At 43.3% G+C, this 25,627-nt stretch overlaps 1 protein-coding gene across 4 annotated transcripts in view; it reads right to left on the bottom strand.

Annotated features, from left to right (window-relative positions):
- Positions 1–15,988, bottom strand: part of Ripor2 (RHO family interacting cell polarization regulator 2) — a 57,505-nt gene extending 41,517 nt beyond the window's left edge. For 3 of the 4 annotated variants that reach the window (XM_035441515.1, XM_035441516.1, XM_035441517.1), the window contains exons 1-7: positions 15,867–15,985; positions 14,192–14,347; positions 12,821–12,899; positions 11,239–11,262; positions 10,064–10,117; positions 8,678–8,827; positions 5,609–5,672 (exon numbers count right to left, since the gene is read on the bottom strand). In XM_035441515.1, the coding sequence (XP_035297406.1) occupies positions 5,609–5,672; positions 8,678–8,827; positions 10,064–10,117; positions 11,239–11,262; positions 12,821–12,899; positions 14,192–14,347; positions 15,867–15,967 (628 nt within the window). In that variant the 5' untranslated portion in view covers positions 15,968–15,985. Of the gene's footprint in view, positions 1–5,608; positions 5,673–8,677; positions 8,828–10,063; positions 10,118–11,238; positions 11,263–12,820; positions 12,900–14,191; positions 14,348–15,866 lie in introns of all 4 variants that reach the window. The other variant, XM_035441518.1, reaches the window with a different exon arrangement.
- Between the last annotated feature and the right edge of the window lie 9,639 nt (positions 15,989–25,627).

Here is a 25,627-nt window from a genome sequence, read left to right as displayed (position 1 = left end):
TGGCTTGCTCAGTCTGCTTTCTTATAGAACCCAGAACCACCTGCCCAGGGATGGCCTGGGCCCTCCCCCATCAATAACTAATTAAGAAAATGCTCTACAGCTGGAACTTATGGAGGCGTTTTCTCAATTGAGGTTCCCTCCTTTCAGATGACTCTAGCCTATGTCAAGTTGGCATAGAACTTGCTAGCACAGGGTGGCTTTCCTTCCCCTGTGCCATCTGCTAGTCATGTGGAAACTGATTGCTCCCCTTGAAGTCTACTATGCACCAGTCTGGTTCAGCAGCAAAAACATCTTGTCAAAATAGATGGTCATCATCTTGGGGGGCTCAGGAGTCCCAGCTTTGGTCACCCCTTTTCTTTTTCCTATAGAAATTTACTGAAAGCCTACTGTGTGAGGCTGAAAATATCTATTTACTCCTTAATTTCCTTAGAAAAATTTGTGACAAAAATTCCAGAGAAAAATTTGGCACAGGTATTTTTCATTTATAACCTTTGAGTCCTGGAAGGTTGCTTCTTGTGTGTTTGTATATGCTTGTGCATGTATACATGTCCACATGTGTGCCTGTTCATGTGGAGGCCAGAGTTCGATGCTGATACTGATACTGTCTTCCTCAATTGATTCATCCACCTTATTTTTTGAGACAGTATCTCTTACTGAACCTGGAGGTTGCTGTTTGGTTAGATTGGCTGGCTAGAAATCACAGGGACCTACCCTACTTACCTGTCTCAAGTACTGCCCCTGCCACTCCCACCGCTACCACCAATATGGGATTATAAATGCATGACACTATGCACAGCTTTTTACATGGATTCTGCAGATCCAAACTCAGATCCCTATGCTTGCTTCATGCTGTCTTCTTGCCCTGGGCTATGTTTCTGGCAAACCACATTTTACTCATGAAACATAATAAGGACGATGTCACACTGTGTGTTCTACCTTCAATGAATGGCTCAATTAATAGACTGTGAGAATCTGGAATGAATGAATTTGCATCCCATTGGCCTATGGGCACAGTTATGAATAAGATCGGTAAGTCCAGGGAAGCTTCAAAATGGACCCATCTTTTTTTTTTTTTTTTTTAACCATCATTCGTCAGTAGATGGCAGCAGTTCACCAACTTGGCATGTCTTTTTCTTGGGCGAGCCCATCCATCTAGGACCAGCTCTTGCTAATAATCAGAAGCTAATGAGCCACTTAGGAGGCTTCACTGTAATAAAAGCAAAATTGGAGGAAGCTATTTTCATGAATAGTTCTGGAGCACTTAGGCTTTTTATCCCCCAGACAAAAATACATCTGGAAGAAAACATCGTTGGCTGATTTATGAATCCAAAGCCTGATGTGCTAATTCTAACAAAACCCAGTTTATCCTTTGAAAACCTACAGATTATTGGTTTGGGGTTAATCTGCTACCTGTTTACTCATGCAGTGACAATAAGGGACACTGCTTAAAAGAAGCGGACCATGTACCATGCTAGATAAGGTGAGGGAAGCAGGTAGAGTCCTTTGAAGATTCATCCCCCTTCTCAAAATTACCAGAAATTTCCCATGTGAAGACCTTCACTTGAGAGGGAAGGCTGTGGTCACAATGGATCTGAGACCTCACTGACCATGTAATGAAAGCATTTTCTTGGCATTCCTTGCAAGGCATCTCCCATCCCCTGGTGACAGTGATAACAGCAGAAGGGCGGCAGTAAGGAGGCACCAGCTCCAGGGAATGCTTCCTGAAGCTCTCTAGGTGGTGGTGGTGGTGGTGGTGGTACAGGCTACAGAATGAGCACCTTGGCTGGAGCAGTGGCAGTGACAGCCTGTCTTTGGGGCCTGGCAGGGTTCTTTCAATTCTGGCCCGAGGCCCTGCTGGCATTTCTACAGCTGTAGGACGCTCAATGTTTTCTCAGTTTCGATGGTAACTGTTAGGTCAGCTAAGAAGTTTTCATTATGGCCACTCAGGACCCATCCCTGGGTTCCCTCTAATGGCATACCTGGGAGGCCAGGAAATAGGGGACTTACATATTCACATCTTTTCAATCTTTTAAACTTGCTCCCATGTTACTGATGTAACAGCTCTTTCACAACCTGAATGGAGGGAAGGGTGCTGTCCCAATGTGACTATATGAATATGAAATGTCCCCAGGCTCATGTTTGAACATTCGGTCACCAGCTGGTAGCTCTGTTTTGAGAGGTTATGGAGTTTTCAAAAATTGGGGACTACCTGGAGGGAACCAGACACTGGAGGGTGGGTCTTGAGGTTTATAGCTCTGCTTGCTTCCAGCCCCCACTTTGCTTCCTGATCCAATTGGATGTGAACAAATCCTTGACTCAGCTGCAAGCCCCTCCAGCTACCACAGCTCCCCCTCCCACAGTGGACTGAATTCCCCCAAACCTTAAGCCACAATGAATCGTTTCCCCTTAAGTTAGTTGCTGCTTTAGGAGAGTTTATCACAGTGTAGCTCTTGCCCCTGTGTCTTTATCACCATCACCAGGACAACTGCCCTTCATGTTGTAGTTAGTTGTGGGGTTGAGCAAAAGGGAAGTGTAGGAGGGTGTGTCAGTAGGAAGTTAGGGGTTGCCAGATCTGACAATGTGATGCAAGTGGCTAGTTTTGGATATGGCGGTAGGGGTTGGGGGTGTCTCCTAATCAAACACAATAGACAGGAGTGGCTCATGGGAATCTAGGATGTCTTGACTTGACAGCAGGCACGTCTTCTTTTGTGAAAGGAGAAGAGGATAGTGTGTGTGTGTGTGTGTGTGTGTGTGTGTGTGTGTGTGTGTGTGTAATCACAGATATAGTTTCTAGGTTTTTTACATTAAGAGACTAGAGGTGACAGAAGTTGAATAAGTTGAATTTAGGGCAACCAAGGAAAAAGATGAGAAAAGTGGGCAGGGGGAGAGCAGAGCAGACAGCTCTGGCATTCACTACCTCCGCCCAAAGCACCTGTTCACTGCTGGTGGCCAGGATATCTCTACCCATGGCAGAATCTCAGTATCATTTCCTTACTATCTCCAGGCCCGAGATGTAGATCTGTGGATGGTGGGTAGTCCCTTTCCGCTACCAAGCCTTTTGGGTGTCCATGTTTTATGGTGAAGGGAATCCCTTTTCTAGAGAAAAATCAACATCTGAGCAATGGTTGATAGTGTCTGCTCAATTGGTAAAACTTCTTCATAAGGTAGCATTAAGGTGGTCATGTACCGGCAGCTGTGATGTCTAATCTCCATGACCACTTGAATAAAAAATGCCTAGAAGACTGGGTATGGTGGTGGATGACTACAATCCTAGCATTTATGGGGTAGGGAGTGGTAAGAATATCAAGAGTTCAAGGTCGGCCTCAGCTATATAACAAATACTGTATGAGACCCTGTCAAGAAAGAAGGAAAGGAAGGAAGGAAGGAAGGAAGGAAGGAAGGAAGGAAGGAAGGAAGGAAGGGGCCCTGAGAAGCAGTCAGGCATAATACATAATAGGTGTATCTGTGAGGGTGTTTCCAAGGTCATTAAATTTAGAAAGCAAGACCCACACTGAATGTGGGTGGCCACATCCTGCAGTCTGGGGTTTTGGACTGAATTAAAACAACAGCAACACAACAACAACAAAAGGGAGGTGAGTTTGGCACCAACATTGTCCTTTCTCTGCTTCCTGGTCCTGGGGAACTCGAGAGTTCTCAGCCGCAGGCCCCCACAGCCATGAGTTCTTTTATACCCTCCCTGCCATGATCAACTTTTGTCCTCCAAACCATAAATTACAGTAAACCTTTTGTCCCCAAAGTTGATTTTTGTCAGGCGTTTGTCACAGAGATAAGAAAAGTAACATAGGAGCCAGGACCCGGAATTCAGTTTTAAGTCTGACATCAGCTTACTGTGTGACTGGTGAGAAGTCATCTACTGTCTCTTGGCCACTGGCTTCCACATAAGAAATAGAGGAAATTATGCCTCTCATAAAAAATGGCAACATCTGTACCAATCAATGTTAGAAACAGGACATGGGCAGTCCATGTGTTAACAGTGACAAAGTAACTTCACTCTATATGCTAGCCCACAAGGAACCTGGCTGCTGACAAAATCATCCTGAAAGTTTAGAGAACCTTAGAACCCCTAACCTGGATGTATAGATTTTGAACTGCTGAGGGAGGGTGGACCCCAAACCACCGACTCAGGTGGAGACCTAAATGGAAGCAAGTAGACTTAAAGAGTTGGAAGGTGTAGGTGTCCAGCATAGGCAATGTGCTCAGGCTACACTACATGTTTGCCTGCTGCCTGAGGAGGTCAGAATATGGCATCAGATCCCCTGGAACTGGAGTTATCAATGGTTGTAAGCAGCCATGCAGGCATTGGGAACCCAACCCAGGTCCTCTTCAAGAACCACTGGTGTTGTTAACCACAGTGCCATCTCTGTAGCCCGGCCCTGAGCCTCTTTGAAAGGGAGTCTCCCCCTTTCACTCTGCTTGTTGCAGAAAGTAGGGAAGGTAATAACTCTCATTAGCAATCTAGGGATCAAACTGTTAAACAAGCAACCAAAACGGAGAGAAAGGACTGCAGGGGCCTAGCCCTCTCAGCTGCCATCAAATGGGTCAAAAAGGGAGAGAAAAAGGACTGGCTCTGATGGTGCTGCCCAAAGTCCTCATGGCCACTGTGGACACCACCATGTAAGTCTGACCACATCTAGTGGAGCTCTCTTTTCTGAAACCAGGCTTCCTTTTTATGCAGAAGATGCTGTAGTCTAAACCAAAGATGCTTCTAGAACATTCTGTACTAAATATTGCTGACTCAGAGAAACATAGGAGAGAAGGAACAAATGAAATGGTTATGTGACAGGAAGCCAGGCATAGTGACACAGGCCTATAATCCCAGTGGTTGGCAGGCTGTGGCAGGAGGATTGCCTTGGGTTTGAGACCAGCCCGAATTATGTTGAAAAATTTTGACTTAGAAACAAAAGGAAAATATCCTACATAGACAAATAAACAAATTAATAAATTACAATGCAAAGAAACCAACAGGCAAGTCTAGAATGTAGAACAGGGGTTTTGTTTTAGATTAAAGGGAATCTGTCTGACAGCTAGTTATGACACACGGACCTTCCTTGCGTGGGTTCTAATGGAAGCAAAGCAACTGTAAGAAGCACTTTTGAGACAGCTGGGGATGTCTGCAAATGAACTAGGTTAATAACAAAGGCTTGTTAATTTTGTTAGATTTGATAATGGGACAACAGGACACAGCACTGTGGTTACATAAGAAGATGGCCCTATTCTTTCAGAACTGTTCCCTGAAGTTTACAGGCACTGGCTGACACACTTGGGTTTTGCTCCTCTGGAGTTTTCTAGTTCATCAAAGGGAAAAGAAAATGTAGCAAATGTGATTACTGAATCTGCAGGACAGATTGTGAGGATTTGCTATTTCACTCAGTCTATTCTTGTGCCTGTTTGACATAGTCCTACAATAAACACCATTTGCAAATGTGAAGGCAAGATTCAAGAAGAGACTCATCAAAAACACCAACATGAGTGGAAGGGCTGAGTGTGGGTGAGCCTATGTCCCTGCAAGGAAAACACAAATAGCATCCTTCTCAGGAAGCACTGTGAAGACGGCACCTCCCTCTCTCTCTAAACAAGGGAAGATTACCTTTCATCTTGATGGAGAATTCTCCCAGCAGACTCTCCAGCTCTGCTTCGATGGTGCACATGTTCTGCAAAGAGCGTAGGAGATGGTGTTAGATCCACCACCCTCCACACTACAGCTCAAAGCACAAGGCATTTCAATAGTGACAGCATAAACAAAAGGCATTTTCCTGTTGGCCGTGAATACACAGAACAGTCCCTGAGACACGGCTAAGCAAGGCTTCCAGTGCACAGGATAGCTTGGGCTTAGATGAACAAGTTAAATCACACCAAAAGAGTCAGACAAATATAGAATATGGGCTGTTTCATAAGAACGGACTGTATTATTGTGATGGGGAATCAGCCACACACACTACAGAGGAAGAGATCCATGCTCCAGGTTAAACAAGCTGGGTCAGCCATTCTATAGTATATGCCTGTTTTATAACAACATGCTGTATACCACACACACACACACACACACACACACACACACACACACACCGTACACACACATATCTTTTACTTGCTAAATTAAAAGAAAATAATAAGAAAAAAGCAGTCAGGCATGGTGGTATGTGCTTGTAATCCCAGTACAAGGAAGGCAGAGTGGCTGACCTCTGGGCCTTGTTGGCTTGTCAGCCTAGCTTACTTAGAAAGTTCCAGGCCAGTGAGAAATCCTGTCTCAAGACAAAACAAACAAAACACAACAAAATGGGCGGTAGTACCCAAGGGATGACAGCTGAGCTGAAGTATTCGTCTGGTCTCTACATGCGCCTCTCTATAACACACACACACACACACACACACACACACACACACACACACACACACACACACACACACATTTGGGAAGGGGGGAGAGCATAGGAGTTCAGTTCTGCTCAAGTGAGGCAGACTTCCTAATGTGATGTCATGAAGTCCCAGAATGACCCCCTAGGTCTAGTAGGGGTCCCTTCCTCACTGTGGTGCTAAAGGAATGAGAGGTTGAAGGTTACAATGCCTAACTACACCCATTCTACTGCCTCAGTATCTGATGACCTAATGAGAGCAGTTAGAGGCAGACTTAAAGTGCCACAGCCCCAGTCTGTCCCCAGTGAGGGTCTCCTGCCGCTCAGCTGGGGCAAGATTTGGAAGCCTCCATACTGTAGTAAGCTGCAGTGTCCACTGCTTCCGAAAGGTCTTCCTCATGGCCAGCTTCACTGAGGCTCAGCCTGTCTAAGTGACCTTTCTGACAAAAGTGAGACTACTCAGTGAGCACGAGCAGGCACAAGCAGGGCTTCAGGGAGCATTAGGAAGGCCTGAGGCTCCGTTTCTTATATATTTCTTTGTTCTGCTCATCACCTTCATTCTCGTGGGACACAGAGAGAATGCCCTTACCCCTCCTGTCAGAAGATCTTAGTACTTCAGAGAGCTCAGCAAAGCTGGGAAGGCAAAGCATTTCCTCAGGTCTGAGCTCAGAGGAGCCTGAAAACTTTGAAAGCAAAATCTCAGCTTCCTTAGAGCCTGAGGCCTCTCTGCAAGGGAACAGTTGCTAGACATTCCAGATGTGTCATCAGACATGTTGGGACTGCTACTATTGTCTCAAGAACTCAGGGGCCACTAGGTTAACAGCTGAAGTCACCCACGGTCACAATACAACCAGGGCTGAACACTGTTACATATGGGAAAATACTCTTGAGACTTGCTGCTGCGATTACGGTGTGATAAAATCACTTATGATTTTCACTGCTTTGAAACTGGAGTGCTTATTAGGGCTGTTCCTGTCCTGTAATTCTGATGTGCTCAAAAAGCAGGTGGTAGGGCTGGAGCGATGGCTCGGTGATTGAGAGCACAGGATGTTCTGCCAGAGTGTCCAGGTTTGGTTCTCAGCATCTACACTGTGACCCATAACCATCTGTAACTCCAGTTGCAGGGGATCTAGGGCCCTCTTCCAGCAATCAATTTAATGACCTAGTTATCTCCATAGCCCTTATTTATTTATTCGAGACAAGTTCTTGCTATGTAGTCACTATGCAGCCCAGGGTGGTCTTAAACTTGAAGCAAATCTCCTATTTCAACCTCCGAGTGTTGAGATTACACTATGCCCAGCTTATTTTATGAATTAAACATATTCTTCTGAAAAGGGGGAATTTAGGCAAAGAAGAGCCTAATATTAAATCATGAAAAGAGCAAGACTTGGTTCAGACAATGGGCAGCCCTGTGGTTGGAGTATAAAGGGATCCATCCTGAAACAGATGCTTGGCTCTGTGAATTGTCCACCAGGCCCTGCTCGAGCCATGACCTCATGGATGACATTTGATCTCTGAAGAAAGTCTCCAGGGACAGTGAGACGTGCCGCTTTAATAATTCAGCCTGTTCATCAAGGGCATGCATTAGTGTTAGGTGACCCCTAGAGGGGTGAAAACCTCCCAGTTTGATGCTTGGGCCCCAGGGACCATCAGAAACCAGGAAGATACATTTCTGTTCATGGTTCTTTATCTTGGATAAAAATTTCTCATAAACACATCAAAAAACAAGCAAACAAGCAAGAAAACAAAAACAATACCAAAAACAAAACTGAGGCAGGATGGATACCTATATCAATACCATGTGGGCTGGACATCTCAACCTGGGGTTTACTCTTCCTTCAGGGTACACAACAGTATTTGGAAGTGAATTTAAATGATGACATGTTAGGCATCATGACTCCGTTTAGACAATTCCACCATTGACTGGCTTGTTTGCAGTTTTCCTCCCTCCCCCCACATTAGGGGAGGAGCCTCATGTCTGTAAGGTAAATAAATGCTCTACTGCTGACCTACTTTCCCAGCTCTTTTTTTTTTTTTCTTTTTTCTTTTTCTTGTTTACATTTTGAGCCACAGTCTCAAAGCCTGGCTTTGAACTCACTCTATAGCCCGAGTTAGCCTTGAACTTGTAATTCCCCTGCTTCAACTTCCTGAGTAGCTGGGCTTACAGGCCTGTGCCAGCAGGCGTGGCTGCATTTGTGTGTATTTTCTAGAGTATGGAATGGGTTTGTGTGCGGCTGCTTGGCTTTTTTCTGGCAGTGATTGTCAGGTCAGATCCAGCCATGGACAGAGATGGCAGGGTTTACCTCTGTGTACTCCTTATAGCTGCGGTTGATCTCTGACAGACTCTCCCGGGCAGCCTTGCTGGCAGGGGACGCTGCAAATGCTTGCTTCATTTTGCTGGCACCATCTTGGAGACGCCGTTGGATACAATAGGCTTCATAAAGCTCATCTACCTGCCGGAACCCAAACAGGAAAGAGATAAATAACTGTCACGCTTGAGAGAAGTCCCACAGGCCCTTGTCATGCCCTTAAAGATACACTGTCTTTCTGTTCTCAAGAAGCAGAGTCCTGCCAAGGGTCATTCCTTTAGACCAGTCACCTACTTCCAGCACTATGTGTCACGTTTGTTTGTTTCAAAGTAGATTTTGCTCAAATCCTGTTTCTAAATTACATAAGTGCTTGTATTCAGAGCTCTCCCTTGAATGTATAGATCAGGTTTTCTCAGCTAAACTGAAGGCCAGCAAGCCCCAGCCACCCTCGTATCTTGGAACTTGGGTTACAGACATTTTAGGGATACCCAGTTTTTGTGGCATGGGTGCTGGGATCCAAACCCCATTCCTTGTGATTGTGGGATTGAATAGCAAGTACTCTTAACCACAGAACCATTTCTGTAGACCTGGAGTTAGCCTTTTTTGCTTGTTTGTTTTATTCTTAATTATGTGCCTATATGCTGTGTGTATCTATGTGTGGGCATGTGTACTTGAGTGCAGGTGCCTTTGGAAGCCAGAAGAGGGCATTAGATCCTCTGGAGCTGTATTTATAGGTAGTTGTGAGCCAAGGGATATGGGTGCTGGGAACTGAACTCTGCAAGAGCAGAGTCTGCTCTTAACCACTAAAACAGCTCTCTAGCCCTGGGAATAAGTATTTAAAAATTAAAAATGAGTTTTTTACCGAAAACAATTTTGTAAAGTCATGCATTAATAGCAAATAAAATGAAATTAATTTGTTCAAATTTATTTTCAAAGTGCAATCCCAACAGTGATAAATGATCAGACTTTACATTCTTATTTCGCCCCATCTCCCTCCCCCCCACCCTTCCTTGCTTAATTCCTCTCTTTCTTTCGGACTTTATTTACTTATATTTTATGTGAGTGGGTGTTTTGCTTGAATGTGTGTCTGTATCACATTCATGCCTGTGTACACATGGAAGTCAGAGGAAGGTGTTGGATCCCCTGTGTCTGGAGTTACAATTGGTTGTGAGCCATCATGTGGTTGGAAACTGAACCTGGGTCCTCTGCAAGAACAGCCAGTGCTCTTAATTCCAGCCCCAAGGCTTTCATTTCTATGTTCAGTTTAGATATCTGTGAGTTGAAGGCTCACTGGGCTCATGCTAGACTCAGGGTGGGCATACACTGGGCAGTAACTGAGAGCAGAAACACAGAAGCAAAGACAACAGCAGCATGGCTTACCTTACTAATGTGAAACTCCAGGCGTCGCATGTACCTCTCAATTGTTTTAATTTGCTGGAATTAAAAGGAGAAGCTTGAAAAAAGGGCAGCCATTCACAGCGCAATCAATTAGGCTTGTGAGAGTAATTTCAATAGCGTGTCCTCTGCACAAGCACTGGAAATACGGTACTTATTACTTCCTCTTTCCTCCCACCTTGACCACTATTTTAGGGTTGTTCTAATGTTAATTTTGAAAAACAATTTTTTTCAAAACACTGACTATCGTGAGAGATAAGCTTGAACTAATTATGGTCATCCTGTGTTTAACACTAAGGTGGCCAATCCATTCGATTTCTGGTGGAGCGGTCTCATTTTTTGTATGTTTTAAACTGAGCTTTTTGCCCATTGAATTATGCCTGAAACTGGGGTACATTTTATAATTGTTATTTGTCCATTGTGGCAGTTAGCCATGGGTTTGGGTTTACAGATACAACTGCTCATGACAGCTTTATGAGTCATAAATATTGTTGTAACATACATTTAATTTAATTACTCTTTAAAATATCGTCACAGAGACTATATCATAATTTAACATTTAAATAAAGCTATGTATATAGAATGGCATGGAGAGTCACATTGTATACAACTAAAAAGGAAGACATAAAAATCTCACTTCTAAAAGGCCTGAAAGAATTTTGTCAGTAAGAATATATATGTATATGTATACATATTATGTGAAAAGAAAGAACTAGATTTAAGTGTAATGATTTTCTATTTAATAATTTATTTTTATTTTTTTAAACATTAAATTATATATGGAATATGTAGTGAAAATATATATTTTAGTGGCACATAAACAATTGTGGCATTTTCTGATCAGAGATGTCTCATATTTGACATCTACTTAAAGGCCACATGGAAAGGACCTCTACATCCAAGTTCCAGACTCACAGAAACCAGAGCAAACACACAACCAGGAGGCCCTGTTTCCCCTCAAGCCAAATGCCCTTTGATTCTGGAGTGCCTAATGCTCATTCATCCTTTAACAACAACAACGAAAACGATTTTTCTTCCCAAGATGAGAAAATCATCCTTTATCTGGACTTGTACTGTCTACCCCAGGGTCTCTTACTGACATCTGCTCAAAGTGCAGAATTTCACTTCCAGCAACACCCCAACACAGAACGATAGCCTACCTTGTCTAGGTCATATAGCACACCCTGAAATAAAAAGAAGAGCCCCTGGTTATAACACATCATCCTCAGAAATGCCGTAATAAGCGGCGCGGCTCACATTTCTACATTGCTTGAGAAGGAATCACAGCCCCACAAAATTTACTGGATTTTTTGGTATCTGCTTTTACTGAGTAGAACTCTGGGTTATTTGGAATACTCTCAAGAGCCAGCATCACCTCACCTCTGTGATTCTATGACTGCACCCTATGCTTTCCGGCCTCTCGGCAGCTTTAAGGGTTCATAAAGAAAACCCAGAGAAGTCTGTCTGTCAGAAGTGGAAGATAAACACAACTGCAAGGCCTACCTATGCAGACTTGCCTGGGGTTTTGTGCTGCCCTGAAAGGCTAAGGTGTGATAAATAACACTTGGGTGTGAACAAAGTCAGTCCTCACAAATTCATCAGAATAGAGCACATTCTCCATCCAGCATGGGACTCAAAGATGCTTTCACTCTGGCCTTAGTGACCTTCTTCCCTACTTCCCTAACTGCTGCCACTGGCTGAGCTGGTTAGTTTTTGACACAAGCCAGGGTCATCTGAGAAGTGGACCGTCAATTGAGAAAAATGCTTTCAGGTTGGCATGTAGGCAAGTCTGTGGTGTGGGAGAGTCCTGCCCATTGTGGGCGGTACCACTCTTGAACACTTGGTCCTGAGTACTATAAGAAAGCGGGTTGAGCAAGACAGGAGGAAGAGACAGTAAAGCAGTGTTCCTCCATGGTCTTCTCTTGCCTCCAGGTTTCTGCCTGACCTCTCTCTATGATGGAGCATAGTCTATAAACTAAAATAAATTCTTCTGCAAGTTGCATTTGGCTACGGTGTTTACCATAGTAATAGGAAGCAAACTAGGACATTGACCCATATTTACAAGTGGGAAGTAGAGCAAAAAAAAAGTTCTTGTTTCTGAATTCTGAATGAACTAAGGTGATACTAGGAAAACAGCAACATATTTTGTTATATTACAGAGAGTTTTCTTTTCTTTCAAGGATTTATTTATGTATTTCATATATATGAGTGCTATGTCTGCATGTATGTCTGTATACCAGAAGAGGGTACCAGATCACGAGCTGCCATGTGGGTGCTGGGAATTGAACTCAGGACCTCTGGAAGAGCATCCAGTGATCTTAACCACTGAGCCATCTCTCCAGCCCTACTTAGGGGAGTTTCCAAAAACCATCCTTATCATCTTTATTTCACTATGAAGTATATCTATATAAACACATAGCACATGCTCAGAAGAAATAAGAATAAAGCTTTCAAAAGAAAATAATCTTTTTTCCTATTATTTATTTATTTATTTATTTATTTATTTAGTGTGTGAGACAAGGTCTCACTATAGTATAGCCCAGGCTGGCCATTTTCCTGTCTCAGCCTTCCTCCAGCAGGGATTACAGTTGTGAACCACCATGCTCAGATCTTCTTCCTTCCAAAACATAGCTTTGTTAAGCATTTCTCTCTTCCCCTCCCCTCCCCACCTCTGGTAAGCTAGGAGTGGAAACACCTACCCCCCCACCTTATGTTAGCATCCTCGTGGTCAGAGGGACTTACCAGGCGAGAGTTTCTTTTCATATCTTTTAACTGAGCGGTCAACTTGTCCAGCTCCGTCTGGTGAAATTCCAGGTACTCACTGCAAACATAAGACATCATGGTGAGCTCTCACTTCCGGAGGGACCTTGGCAGTTGCTGACCTTTGCCTTTTGAGTTAAGAATAGGAATCTCAGTCAGTCACACCATAATCTCAGTACATGGGAGACTGAAACAGGACTAATAAGTATTCTAGGCCAGCCTGGGCTTTACAGTAACTCCCAGGCGAGCCTGGGTTACAGAGTGAGACCCTGCCTCTCTCTCCTCTTGGAAAAAGAATCAAAACTTTGCTCCGTGGCTGGGGAGCATTTTGGAAACACTAGTAGTTACATCTGATCTTGTCTAGTTTGAAGAGAGGGCGAGAGATGGGGCAGGGAAGGGGATGTCCCTGTGAAGATGAAAACCCAGAAATGAAAAGTCAACTGGGAGGGAAGAGTCAGGCAGGAGTTTGGTCACACAGTTTTGTCACCTTGTAGTGACTGCAGGTGCCTTACCAAATGCTAGGCAAGGTTTCTTCTGGACAAATGGTTTCAGAACCCTTTATAGCGTGTTTACATGTGTATATGTTTGAGGCAGGTTGTATATTACGCCATCCAGGCTGACTTTGACCCTTTGATGATCCTCCTGCCTTGGCCTCCTGAGTGCTGGGTAGAATTACAGGTGGGATCCACCACACTGGGCTCAGAACCCTTCCTCAGCAATCTCTAGTGCAGCTATGGCTGTCCACCACCGTCTAAATAAAGTCCAACCCTGCAGGGATTGGATTTCACTTAACAATAAACACATGGACACTACAAACACATCGCCGTGTCAATCCTGCTTCAGTGTCATGTATACATGCAATTCCAACTGTCTCCCATCTAGGAGACTTACTAAAAGCTTCCTCAATTATAGAACTGGAAGGAAACACCCAGCGAAGTATGCTTTTTTCTTCTGCAGTCCCAGCACTTGACAGGTAGAGACGGGGTCAGAACTGCATAGTCATCGTTGTCTACATAGGGAGTTCAAGGCCAGCCTGAGCCACATGAGACTCTGCCTCAAAACCAAACAAAATATATGCCGGGCATTGGTGGCGCACACCTTTAATCCCAGCACTCGGGAGGCAGAGGCAGGCGGATCTCTGTGAGTCTGAGGCCAGCCTGGTCTCCAGAGCGAGCGCCAGGATAGGCTCCAAAGCTACACAGAGAAACCCTGTCTCAAAAAACCAAAAATAAATAAAAAAATAAAAAAATAAATAAAATAAAATAGGGCCGGGCTATTAGCTTTTAGGAAGGAAAAGGGTTATTTTAGGAAGGAAAAATGCCCAAAGTGCTTTGTCAAGTCTATTGTTCTTACTCAAGTCCATTTTTCAAGGCTCTATAGACCTCCTCCACTCTCTTTGGCTGAGGCTCTTTGGGAGTGTTGTTATTTTTGTGTCCTAAATTGTGCATTTTCTTCAGTTTGGCCTGAGGCTTCTTGAGAGCAGAGGCATTTTCAATGAAGGAGTTACACCTAAAGAAAGAGAAAGGAGACTGTGAGTCTCAGACATCAGAAAGACCCACCAGGGAAACGCCTTTTAAATCTTCTTGCCTTCATCCTGTGCCCTGGATAAAGGTAACATGACCCTGGACAGCTACAGATCCCAACTGACCACATTTCCTTTCTTGATGTTTGTTGAAAGTTTCGCTGGGCAGAGGCTACCCTGTGGCATAGCCTAGCTTTGAGTTGTATGTCTTTTGAGGGTGCCCTTGCAGTCTAGCTCAAAGCGAGCCAGGAATAAATGTTCCAGGTGGAAACAATGAACAGGTAGAAGTTATATCAAACTAAAAGAAAGAAAGTTCTTTGCATAATATCAGATACAAACTTATACAAACAAAACCACATGTAGCTTGTACTCAGAACTCTCCTTGGAGTATTATTTATATTATTTTACTTTATTTTTTGAATTCTGTTTTTTTGCATATGGGATCTGTGTGTGTGTATGTGAAGGGGCTAGTGCATGTGTGTGCACACGTGTATGGAAGTCAGACACCGACTTTTGGGTATTGTTTTTTAATCATTCTTCTTCTTATTTTTTTTAGACAGAGTCTGTCTTTAAACCTGGAGCTCCTTTGGAAAGGGAGAGCATCAGCCATCAGACAAACCAAAGATGAGTTTCCTTGCATGTTACCCATTCACTCTCTGTACTTCCTTGGGTTTATGAGAGGAGGTGATTCCAGGGAAGGTAGGGCCTAATTTCCCAACTCCCCAGGGTCACGCTGAGGCATGGTCTTCATTCACTGTCTACTTTCATACCAAATACAGTCTCCAAAACAGGAAGGTAATGGTAAGTGTGCTTTAAAGGGGTTGGAAATGAGGCAGGAGGGAGTCCACACTCTTAGGTCCATGGCTAACTGTGGTACCTATTAGCATACCAAAGTGCACACTTGCCTCCAGGCTCTTTCAGTGTGGCAAGTACCTGTTACAGAGTCCATGCTGGCACCCTGGTTCTTCTCACCCGCTTCCAGTACTAACCTTTTCCAGCTCATGGGCTTTCCTTCCCCTAGTGTCTGATTCCTATACAACCCTGCCATTTCAGCCATGTATTTTCTTGGCCCTCTTTGCCACCTTTCTTGGCCCCCTCTCCCACTCCCCCACCACACACCCACCCCATGGCCTAGTCTAGTCTGCTGGCCATGCTCAGTGTATTACTTTCTCTCCAAGCTCTGGACTCTTCCAGATGCCCCTAGCTTTACTTTCCCTCATATCTCCATTAAAAACCATCCCCCCAACCATACCTCTGATGAGTCATGTCCCCAAAAGTGAGGACATGACTGCTCATAATAGCTAGGATGAGCTAGCCATTTACATACACACATCTTTGCACAAGAAATTCTGAGTGATATAATGACTGCACTTAACTCTGGGTGAGTTATGTTTTCCGTGAAGAGGACATTAACTACCACACACATGCACGTTGGTGTGGCACACACACCATCATCAGCTCCTGCCTCTTTTCTGCTGCATCCCAGGAGGAGCACCCAGCACTTGCCTGGATCGCCTTTCCTGCAGGCCGCTAAAGCCCGCGAAGGACTGGCTCCGGATGATGCCATTGGGCCCTCCAGGCGAGAAGGATTGAGATCCCACCAGCATGATTTCTGGGAGTCTGGTTGGCAGTCCTGTAAGATAGATGGAAGACCATGATGACTGTCAGGCAGGTTCGCACAGAAACACTGAGCTTGTCGACATCCACAGGTGTACAAGGTTAAGTGACTCACGAGGTCCTGGTCATGAGGGCCATGAAATGCTTCTGAGACTTTCCTAAAAAGATACTCATTTATACCAAAGTAAATATTATCACACAAGTTCCTGCCACTTAGGTTTCCTTTGGGGGTATGTGTATATGATGCACATATGTTTATGTGTGTTTGCATGCGTACGGGCACGTGTGCATATACGTGTGGATTCTTAAGGTGATGGTAGGAATCTTCCCAGACAGTGTTCATCTTACTCATTGTGGCAGTCTCTCAACCAAGTGCAGAAATTGACAATATGGCTAGTTGACTTAGCTAACTTGCTCCAGGGATCCCCTGTTTTCAACTTCACAGTGTTGGAATTATAGGCCGGCTGCTACGCCTTCCCAGAATTCATGTGGGTGCTGACAACTGGCACTTTATCCTCAGGCTGCACACTTACTCACTGAGCCAGTCCCCATCTTCCCAACCGACGCATGTTTTCTTAGGAGTGCCCACTCTTCCTTCCTTCCTTCCTTCCTTCCTTCCTTCCTTCCTTCCTTCCTTCCTCCTTCCCTTCCTCCCTCCCTCCCTCCCTCCCTCCTCCCTCCCTCCCTCCCTCCCTCCCTCCCTTCCTTCTCTCTCCCTCTTTCTCTTCTCTCCCTTCTCCTTCCTTTTACCCAGCCCCCCTTCTTTCTTAGGTTCAACCAAGGTTTACTAAAGATAAGAACATTTGTGATGGTCCAGTCCATTCAGTTGCAACAACAACCCTGCACAAATGAGCCACCATCAAAATTTCAGATTGTCTAACAACCTGAAATTCAAAACATCATCAGGCCTACGGATGGGATTTTATGTTTAAGGCTGAAAACACGAGGTTTCTTCAAAGATGAACTTATTTAAACTCTCTCCCCCTTTCTCACTAAGTTGGCTGGGCAAGTAAGAAAGGGTAGAAGGGGTGCTCACAAAGGAAGTGATAATCTGGGTTAGATAAGAAGGCAAGAGAGGTAGGCCTCCAGCCTTTTTGAACCTTTCTTCAGTTGTTTGTTTGGCTTTGTGAAGATTCCCTGTGACAGACTAAGGTGCAGTGTCAAAACACAACTTCAACTGAACAGAGGCCCAAGGTTAGTCCCCCAAGGGACTGTCCTAGAACTGTGAAGTAACCCTACCCATAGTCAACCAAAGTATGTACCATTGTCTCAGCAGGTGACATCAGCCCAGACAGGGGCTGAGCTACTAGGAATAGGTGAGTGCCCACATTGAAACCTCCCAAGGTAGACACACACCAATTAGCATCACCCATTGTTCTTTAAGGGACCTAGGAGAAAGAGAGAAAAGCTAAACTCTCAGGGAGCAGACTCCCTTCCACACTGCCACAGGGCTTTAAATTCCTTATTGCTGGGGACAAGGTGCTCATTCACTGGGAAGTCAGTCTGGGGATGAAAAGTAAGCTGGCTTTTCCATGGGATGGGACAGAAACCTCATAGCTACCAAAGACAGAAGGGATACTCTAGACTTTTAAATGTAATGAAATAGAAATCTGTAAAGCTAATGGGCTGTGCGCAGTGACTAGGTACAATGAAGCTGTCCCTCGTTACTCCACAGAGAAGCCCAGTTTCTTGAATTCCTCAACAAGTTCCCATAATTGCTCTCTCTGGTCCTTAGGTTTCTATCTACATTTCACTGAGGACATGGTCCTTGGGCTCACAGAGCCAGCCCACACAGCATGATGTCACCTGCAAACTTCTAAACATCATGAAGAGGGCATTGTGGCTTGTGTTCTTCACTCCATTGATTTATGCTTGTTTTCCCTTGGTGCTAGGGATGGAAACCAGGGCCTCCCCCATGGTAGTCAGGGGCTCTATCACTGAGATTCACTCTCACTCCTGTATTCAATAATTTGACAACCAAAACCTAATCTCATTAAGTATCAACTTCACAAATCTTTTAAATTTCATGTTATTATTTTATGTGTATGGTTCTTTTGCCTGAAAACATGTCTGTGCACCACAAACTCAAAGTGCTAGCTGAGGCCAGAAGATGGCGTCTGTAACTGGAGTTATAGATGGTTGTGAGCTGCTAAATGGGGTGCTGGGAATTGAACTCAGGCCTTCTGGAAAAGCAGCCAGTGGTCTTAATATCTGAGTTTTCTCTGCAGCCACATCTTGAGGAATCTTATTAGTATCGTGTCTCATGTTGTAAATTGTTCATCAGGTCTAATGAAGCACAGACACTTGATTAAAACATGAATAAGCTTTAAGGCTGTTTAAAATATTTGACTTTCACACTTCCTAGAAGTTATGTGTATATATTCCTCTTGGTGTGATGTTTTGAGATAGAGTCTCACTATGTAGCCTGAATTGTCTTGGAACTCACTAAGCTGCCCAGGCTGACTTTGAACTCATATCAATTCTCCTATCTTAGCTGTAGGCAGGGTCTCACCATGCAGAACTGACTGGCCTGGAACTTGCTGCATAGAGAAGACTGGTCTTATACTTGTGATGAGCTTGCTACCATTGCTCCTTTGTGCTAGCACAAAAGTATGCTGAAGTTTGATTTTCTTTTTAAACTCCAAAGACTTTTGTCTCTCTCTAATTCTTTACAACAGTAGATTAAGCTACAGTGGCCTGGCTCCAAGCCTCAGGCATTCTAGGATAATTAATACAGGCAATGACCTGTTTATACAGCTGTTCAAAAGGCCCCTCAGGTGTTTTGATGTTGGGCAGAGTTGGGATGATACTGCTTTAGAAATTCCATACACAATCACTTGCACTTAAGATAGACTTGAAACAAAAAAGGAGAACAAGAGAACAGAGGAAAAACTGTAATGTTGGGAAAAATGTAAAACCTAGAAGAACATTACAATTGAACAAATTCAAATGTTTTCTTAAATTTTATTCTTCCTTTTATTTCTATTTTATATTCATTTATTTACATTGAGGCCGGGTATTGTTATATAACTCAGGCTGGCCCGGAATTCACTATGGGGCCCAGGTTTGGCCTTAGTCCCCTGAATGCTGGGATTATTGTCTACCATGCTTGCTATTCAGTATTCATGTTACTAAGCCTGTGGAATGCTTGCCCATCACTCGCAAGACCCTGGGTTCAATGCCAAGCACCATGCATGCACACAAATCATTACAGAAGTGGTTAATGCGTTGTGGCATAATCACTAAGGTAGAAAACTCTGTCATAGTGAAAACAATGATAGGCAGAGTCGTGCATGCATGTCATCCCAACACTCAGGAGGCTGAAACAAGACGAGTGAATTCAAGGCCTGTCTTGGGATGTATAGTAAGATTCTGTCTCAAAAATCCAATAGTAATACTAAACTGTCATATGATTTTCTTAAAGAAATAAACCCTAGGGGCATACTGGGCAACAGTATAATATTAAGAATAATAAAAAACAAAGTCATAGAGAACTATGCAAATGGATGGAAAAGTTATGGAAGCATAGACAGTTGTCATGGGCTGTGGGATTGAATGGTAGTCAGCAACATTGTAGTATTTTCTGCATGTTGGTCTTATAGAGATTAATGCATGTATTATTCATGGATGTGAAATTTCCTTCTTGAGATTCCAGGCCCTTGGAGTTGGGAGTGGAGAGAAGACAGCTTACTTCAGAAATCATGTAAGAGCCGGGCGGTGGTGGCGCATGCCTTTAATCCCAGCACTCGGGAGGCAGAGGCAGGTGGATCACTGTGAGTTTGAGACTAGCCTGGTCTACAAGAGCTAGTTCCAGGACAGCCTCCAAAGCCACAGGGAAACCCTGTCTCGAGAAAAAAAAAAGAAATCATATAAGGTAGCTTTGGGGTGCCAACTTTGGTTTTTTATTTATGTCTTACAGAGAAGAAATATGATTTCTAAGAAACAAGGTAGTAGTAAATTTCAAATATTTTGAGTGGATTCAAGCAAGTCACAATTCCCATAATGTCCTTATTTTGAATTTTGAGATATATAACAACTTCCTGACTCTCATTCAAAACTGTTAGAGATCACACCAGATTTAGATTGCTACGCTTCATCAAAAGCATTTCCAATAAGCAGAGTTTCATATCAAACTACAGACTCATTTTTGGATGCTGTTACTCATATTCAGGACTGCTGGAGCTTTGCAAAAGAAGACTTTTTGGAGCTGGAGAGATACCTCAGCTGTTAAAAACACTGGCTACTCTTCCAGAGGAAGGTTATCACATGGTGGCTCACAACCATAACTCCAGTACCAGGGATCTGATTCCCTCTTCTGGCCCCTTTGACATTGTATGTATGTGTTGTATATATATGTATGCCTATGGTACACATACACACATGCAGGCAAAACACTCATACACATAAAACAATTAAAAAACAAAAAGACTGGTCTTTTTGAAAACTACAGTTGAGTCAATATTCATCTTTATGCATTAAAACCTAGAAGGGGGGGGGTTGTGTGTGTGGAGAAGTGGTTCAGTAGCTAAGGATGATTGCTTCTCTTATAAAGGACCCTAGTTTGGTTTCCAGCACCCAGACTAGATGGCTTACATCCTCCTGTATGTAACACAGCTCCAGGGTACCTGGTGCTCTCTTTTGGTACCAACACACACACACACACACACACACACACACACACACACACACACACACCAGGATCTTTTGAAATTAGAATGATGAGATTTTGCTGAATCAGAAGGCAGGTTTGAGACAAGAGCACTGAGCCAGGAAGTGGAGGAAAAGTGGAGGCAGATGGGAAGGGATTAAGGGGACTGGTTGCTTCCCCATCACTGCACCAAGTCTCACACTGGGATTGGTCCAGAAAGGACAGAACTGCAAATCAGGGCTACCCAGAGAACTTAGAAATAACCTGATGCTAAAAAGCCAGTGATGGGAATCACAGTTGGAAGGCTCGCTGCTTGGAGACTGAATACAAAGAACATAGCTCATTAATGCCACCAGAATTCATAGAAGTGATGGGAAGATGTCTGGGAATGAGCCTGGGTGACAGTTCTTTGCATTATGCTTTCATTAGCTGGGATTCCGACTTATAAAACATGCTGTGGTTGGGTTAGCTTGTGTTTACATATTACTCTCTTCAAGCGTCAACAGCTCCTCCAGGACTACCAGGGTTAGGTATGACAAGGGGCAGATCTACAACAGATTTGCTCACATCTGCTAGGCATGGGTCTTTACAATGAGGAGTTCAAAGCAGAAGTGCTTAGAGGCTTTGAGGAATGAAGGCAAGTAGGAAACCACCCAGGCAGCCAGAAGGAAGGCTTTGCTGACATAACAACAGTGAATTCGTTTCACGAAGGAAAACAGGAATTGTTAAGTTTTTGTCTTTTAAAATTTCATAGGCATAAAAACTGTCCCCAACATCAGGGAAATAGAGAAGACCAGGAACAAGGCAGGGAAGGGAATCACGCTGTTTACTCCACCTACAGGACCACAGTGGAATTTATTTACTTTCAACCCTCCCTCCCCTTGCCCTGCAGAGCGCATCCATGGTGCAGACTGCCTATTAACTTTTGCATGTTGTTTTTCCTAGCAAACTTTTTTTAAAGCTCTTTGGTGGCCAGGTTTCATACATTAACTTTTGCCTTATACCATCTTGAAAGGATACACATGTTTACCCCTATGTTTCATGCTCTCCTTTGGTCAGTAAAATGAAACCCACCCAAACTGCATTACATATGTTTCTATTTCTGCCTTAAAGATGGGGAGGTTTTGGCCAAAAAACAAAGGCACGCCTTGCAAGGGCAAGAGGGGAGCTCTTCTGTGGGAAGTGGGAGTCCATTACATCTATATTGCTTCAGCTGTAAGACAGTACATTTGAAAGTGCCAAGTCTAAATATGATCACCTTGACTCTCATGGGGTTTTCCTTTTCTTGTGTAAGCAAATAGGCCAGAATCATAAACAAGCAATTATGAAACATCCCTGCTGGCGACAGAAAACATACATTTATGATGTCCAAGTGAGATGAAGAGGGATATCCTGCTCCTGCTAAAGCATGGCTTATGGGGCAAAAGCCCACTAAGAAACCAAGAACTGTCAAAGTTCTGAGCCAGGCTAGTGCCACAAATCAGGCTGAGACCAGCCCTTGGAGACAATGCCGCTGACATGCTAACAGTGGTAAATAATTCCATGACCAGTTCAACTGCTTTCTGGAGGCCAGGGCTAGAAGCATGCTAGGAAACCCAGAGAACTTCTGGTGTGTAATAGGAGCTAGAACTCTATTGTGATATGCTGGGGTGTGGCTGTCATAGAGCCCTTGCCTAGAACGTTCAAAGCCTCAGGTTCCACACACTACATCATAATGAAATGTAAAGAAAGAGAAATACAAATAATTAAGTAAATAAAAAAATTTAAATATGGATGATGTACATTTACTAAGACTCACACTGGAAACACAAGAAGAGTAAATATTATGGCTGAGGAATTTCAGATCAATAAAGCTGATTTAAAAATCGCCATCAACTTCCAGGAAACAAGTCATTATTCCTTCTACAAGAGCAAGACTCACGACATCAGGACAAGGAAAGGAAATATTAGGGTGAGATGTCCCCTTTCCCAACCTGAGCACCTAGTAATTTAAATCTTTCCTACAAAGGCCAAGTCACAGGCAGCACACTGGGCCCACTGAGCTCTGAGTCATTTCTTCACGCCTGACAGGTCCCTCCTTCCCTAACAGTGTGCCTTTCTGTTTGTGCTCCTCCACATCTTGGTCAAGAGTAGAACTATAATTCAGGTGTCTCAATAAGCATGTGAACCAGATGGAAATAGCCTGCTGTGCTAAATGATTATTTGAGATGAACCCTAAGAATAGTTGTCTTCTTATTATATATCTACAAGGCACCCATTATAGATGTGACTAACCTTTTAAAAAAGGAGATGTAATTAAGTCATTGCTTGCTTTTTTAAGATTTATTTTATTTTTACTGTGTGTTTGGGTTTTTTACCTGAATGTGTCTGTGCACCATGTCCATGTAGTGCCTTCAGAGGACAGAAGGGGGCTTCGGATCCCCTGGAATTGAAGTTATAGATGGTTGTAAAATGCCATGGGGGACGGGGAGTTGAACCTGAGTCATCTGAAAGAGTAGGCATCTCTCCAGCCCCAACTGCCTACTTTTTAAAAGTACAGATGCTCTAAGATAAATCAAGGTAGTGTTAATATTTGCTTCTCAGATGTCAGCATTGTTAAGAAAATGACAAATTCCAACTAAGTGATACAAATGGATGGAAAATTATAAATGACTTTCTATAACTTCAAGCATATGGAGGGACCAAGGCAGGTTCCAAAGGCCACTTAAGCAAGTGCCACACTTGAGCAGCTACAGATTCTGTTTGTAAAAGAGAAAGCAATTCTTCTTCATTTTTATATTTTTACATTCATTCATTTGTGTGTGTGTGTGTGTGTGTGTGTGAGAGAGAGAGAGAGAGAGAGAGAGAGAGAGAGAGAGAGAGAGAGAGAACATGCATGTGTGTGCTCTCCCATATACGTACTTTCCATGACACATGTGTGGGAAGGTCAGAGGACAACTTGTGGGAGTAGGTTCTCTCCTTCTACCATGTGGGTCCCAGGAATCAAACTCAGGTCATCAAGTTTTGCAGCAGTACTCAGCTGAGTCATCTTGTTAGCCCATAGTCTCCATTTTAAAGCAAGCATTGTGAATCTCAATGGACAATGAAACGTCCTCTAATCTTGAAATCAATCACAAGACTACCTGGGTCTTTTCTAAACTATTAGTCATCCCCATGAATGGGAGGGCTTCTGTTCAAACAGAGAGGGCAGAGAGATAACACAGTGGGTACAGTGCTTGAGATGCAAGCATAGGAACATGAGTTCTATTTTCAAACCAGTCATGGTGGAGTACACTTATAATCACAGCACCAGAGTGACAGAGACAGATGGATTCTTGAGGCTCACTCTCAAGTCTACCCAGCTGAATTGGTAAATTCCAGGCCAATGAGAGACTCTGTTTAAAACTTGAAGTGGACAGCTCCTTAGGAATAACAAGCAGAGGTTGACCTCTGGCTTCCGCATGCATGGTATCTACACACACACACACACACACACACACACACACACACACACACACACACACACCAAAATAGATAGAAAATGAGGAAGTTCTTTCTGAGAATGAAAATACCCAAGAAACACAAAAACTACTATAATGAAGATTTGCTCCCAACCAACCAGACAGAAACAAAGTGAGAAAGAAGAAACTGATATTTAGACTCTCTGGAAATAGATAGAGATGATTTTCACTTATTATTTTAGATTGATTTTATTTTATATGTATGAGTGTTTTTCTTGAATGTGTGTTGTGCCCACAGAGGCCTGAAGGGGATATTGGATTTTCTGGGACTGGAGTTATAGGTGGCTGTAAGACACCATATGGGTTCTGGGACTCAAACCCAGGTCCTCTGCAAGAACAACAAATGCTCTAAATCACTGAGCCACATCTTTCTTGGCACCTAAGATACAATGCACAAAAAAATTATTGACTGTATTATATTTATTTTACTGACAAAATATTGTCTATGACTGGGGTCTGCTTTAAAGATAATTTCATTGGAGAAGGTATTATGACTGTACACAAAGAAAGTAGGAATCAATTTTGGAAATAATAAACAGCGTAAGGACAATTTTAGGTGCTTTTTCTCCATGCTCCCAGGGGAGCATCAGGTCAATGCTGATACAAAGGTGGACTCACAAAGGACGAATGGAAATCAAGTTATTTCTACAGTTTACTGTTCTAATTTATACCTGCTTACTCAGCCTCTCTGTATTCCAGTCACCTATTTGTACAAGACACACAATTCAGAAGATTTTTGTGAAATGGCAACGAGATAATACAAACAAGGCTTGGTATGAATAGGTGCTTGATTAAAAACTAGTTTTTAGTAATAATTTAAAATAATGAGTCCTTCCAAAAGAAAGGGTGGTAAATGATATAGGAACAGCCAGGTCATTTCATTACAAAAACAAAACAAAACAACACAATTTTTAAGAAGCTGCCTTTAGGAGAGAGAGTGTGGACAGACTAGATGAAGCCTTCAGAAGCTAGAACTAGTTCTCTGGAAAAAGAGCAACTTTTAGATAGTCTATATCAGTCAACAACATTGACTAAAAACTAAAAATGCAGGTGTTTTAGAAATCTAGTTCAAAAGTCATTTTTAAAGATGTTTTTATAGGCCTGTGTACATGTCTCTATGTGTGAATGCCACATGTGTGCAGGTACCCTCAGAGGCCAACAGAGGGTGTCGAATCCCTGGGAGCTAGAGTTAAAAGTGGTTGTGAACTGCCTGACAGAGGTGCTGGGAACCAAAGGGTCCTCTGGAAGAACAACATGAGCTATCCTGTCATTCCTAAATGTCAACTTAAAAAGATCAATTTGAAATTGTGTGATTCTTACAAAAAATTGCAAGAAAGGTACAAAAGATCTGACCTGTCTTCCCCCAGATTCACCATTTGCAATATCTGCCACATTTTCTCTGTCATTTCCCTTCCATAATATACACACATCATTTTATGTTTTCCACAGTAATTTGTATATACATGGTTCCACACACAGATTTCTACTTCTTCACTGGCCAG

The sequence above is a fragment of the Cricetulus griseus genome, chromosome 3, assembly GCF_003668045.3.
Source record: "Cricetulus griseus strain 17A/GY chromosome 3, alternate assembly CriGri-PICRH-1.0, whole genome shotgun sequence".
Classification (NCBI taxonomy): Eukaryota; Metazoa; Chordata; class Mammalia; order Rodentia; family Cricetidae; genus Cricetulus; species Cricetulus griseus.
This window is presented reverse-complemented; position numbering and strand designations above follow the sequence as displayed.